Below are 2808 nucleotides of genomic sequence, written 5' to 3'. Positions count from 1 at the left end.
AAGTCTGCATAAATGTCCCTGTATTCCCCTACATCAGATCAGGGTCCCTTCCCTTCAGGGAAGCTGATGACTAGCATATTATGAGTGTCTCATAAAACTCATTGATAATTTATGATGGGCAAACAAAAGAAATTGTTTATTAATCAATATCTGATACAGATTTCTCTTCATTTACCTATTGTAAACATTTCTGTCGATTTTCCCAAGTTAAAATGTCTTGAATCACCAAAAATACCTAATTGTATACCTTAACATTCAAATGCTGACGTCAGATCTGTATCTCATTTACAAACTGTCGGCTTTGCCTTGAGTTTGTATAAATGTGATAAAGATCTACTGCTCATATTCTATATATTATTGCGAGGAAGTGTGCAAAGCTTTTGGTGTTGCCTATGGTTGCTATGTTATTCTAATTGATCCTTGACTGAACTAGGCCGATGTGTAATACATGGGATTTCTGTTAGTAACAAAAGCTTGACAAAACCCCTGACTGGTTTGCTCAATTGGTGATTCGACTGTGGTCTTTAAATTACTGAGGAGAAAGTGCTGTCTTTGTAATTTGATCCACAAATGGTTACACTTTCAAGTATTCTCGGATAATGACTATAAACCATAGGCCCCGTCTCCCTACACTTTTTCATAAGTTAACGCTGATGGATATTACAGATCCCACACACTATTAAGTAAGAGCAGGGCATGGATTTCCTGGTGTTGTGGTGTGGCCTGAATGTGTCCCCAATTAGTGCCATGAGGTGCTAGAACACCTAGACCTTTAAATAAAGATTGTGACTGATTGATTGATTGATTGATTGACATATATCACCATATCATTCATTTAATGATTTAAGGCCTGACAGCTTTTAGAGTGTCATTGTGTAATAATTATTTACTCATGTTGAAAAAAGACATCAAAGCAAGCAAATTAATTGAAAGGTTGCTTAATATATACATATTAAGCAACTTAGTCTGTTTCAAAGATTGCTGACCTGAGTGAACTCACAGGGAACCTTCTTGAACTGTGTGCTCATGCTCTGGTGAACTTTTAAAACTTAGCACTTAAAATAATTTTTTAAATTTGTTCTTTTTCTAGCTTCTAGAATGACAATAAACAACATTTCTGGGGCAGAGGCATTATTTCATCTTGACCTCGTAATTTTGTACTAATATTCATAATAATTTGCATTATTTTTCAATAGTGATCGTAATTATAATGTTTATGGATGTTCACAACTAATGTACCAACAGTTGCACAGTTTGTATCAGGGCTTTAACACTGTTACAGTCGCAAATACTGAAAGCCCAAACACAACTTTGTAGGTGCAAAAGCTGATCTTGTAGAATATTGCATGTTTCCTTAACTCTTCTTACTTACAGAATAGGTGAGGTTTTCATTCATTTATCATCTGAAGAAACACAAGATTTCCTGGAAAATGCAAAGTCCAAGCTTCAGGAAGAAATCAAAACCCTTGAATCCCAATCAGGAGAAGTTAAAACAATTCTTAGTGATTTGAAAGTGAAACTCTATGCCAAATTTGGGAACAATATTAATCTGGAGGCAGAAGAAGAATGAAAAAAAAAACAAAGCAACTCTAAAAAAAGACAAATAATTAAAAGTTCCTTTCATAAATGTGTACTGGTATATGTCATTTGTTTAATAAGAGTGGATAAGCCAGACTTTTTTTTATGTAACATCCCAGCACTGGCAACTGATACCAGCAGCTGGTTGGTATGAGAAAAGAGAAGTAGAGGATGGATTTATAAGGTTGATGCCGAAAAGAGTGAAAAGGGGAAAGAGGAGGAAGGCAAAAAAGAGAAAGTTACAACAATTGGTCCATTGTGGATTTCTCTTACACTTTGCCCAGGCAGGTATTTTTTACAGGTCATTGCCTTACATCACTAAAAACAACCTAACTTTTTCCTAATGTAACCTTAGGCCAAAATATTAGTTTTTTTTAGGCCTGTGGCGGTTAGCATTGGAGTTGTTTTATCATTGTTACAACAGTGACCCGTAAACCTGACCTGTGACCTGTAAAATATACCTTTCACAATTTGCCCTTATCATAAGTTTTTCTTATGGATTCAAGCAGGTTTCTAAGATGTTGGGGGAATTGGTCAGATCACAAATACCTAAAAATCTCCTCAAATTGCAGCTTCATGTGCAAACATCTAACAACCATTTTGGTGAGAGTGTCCTTGAAAACCTTTCCAATAGCACCTTTGATGCTTGGAGTGATATAGATCAGCCAAAACCGTTTTGGATCCACTCCTGAATATTTGCTTCCAATTTCCTCTTTTGATATCATAACCAAAGATGCAGCCTGTCAATCTTTATTCATTTGGTAAACATTCATTGTACGTATTGTCACAAGACCGTTTTTCTATAGTGATTCTTTTTTGGATCAAAATGATTTTCCTGAGGTTTCGATAGGGAATGAGTACCAGGTAAAATGTGTATCTGAGTTAGAAAAGAAGGCTTCGAGTTTTGGATGTGACAATGAACTTTTAGTATACATGGAAGGGAAAGGAATTAGGACCTTCATTTAAGTGTCTAATCTAGCACTGGAGCACTACTTGGGAACACTGTAAACTGAAAATTAATTAACAATAATAATAATAATAATAATAATAATAATAATTAGTATAAATACACAGGTGATTATACAAAATCGTGCGCTCTCATTGGCTCGCTATCTCAGATTATCAGCCGATAATCACCTCGACGGACAAAATGGCTGCCATTAATCGTTGTGCCACTGTAAGTGAAGATGATTTCGCGTTGAGATGTTTTATTTTTCTCTTTTTTGAAAC

At 35.3% G+C, this 2808-nt stretch overlaps 1 protein-coding gene across 1 annotated transcript in view; it reads left to right on the top strand.

The window, feature by feature from the left end:
• Window positions 1-1631, top strand: part of LOC137993710 (prefoldin subunit 4-like) — a 5331-nt gene extending 3700 nt beyond the window's left edge. Inside the window, exon 4 of the mRNA XM_068839695.1 lies at window positions 1369-1631. Coding sequence (XP_068695796.1) covers window positions 1369-1570 — 202 coding nt within the window. The 3' untranslated portion in view covers window positions 1571-1631. The remainder of the gene's footprint in view (window positions 1-1368) is intronic.
• Window positions 1632-2808: the final 1177 nt, after the last annotated feature.

The sequence above is a fragment of the Montipora foliosa genome, chromosome 1 (genome assembly GCF_036669935.1).
Source record: "Montipora foliosa isolate CH-2021 chromosome 1, ASM3666993v2, whole genome shotgun sequence".
Classification (NCBI taxonomy): Eukaryota; Metazoa; Cnidaria; class Anthozoa; order Scleractinia; family Acroporidae; genus Montipora; species Montipora foliosa.
This window is presented reverse-complemented; position numbering and strand designations above follow the sequence as displayed.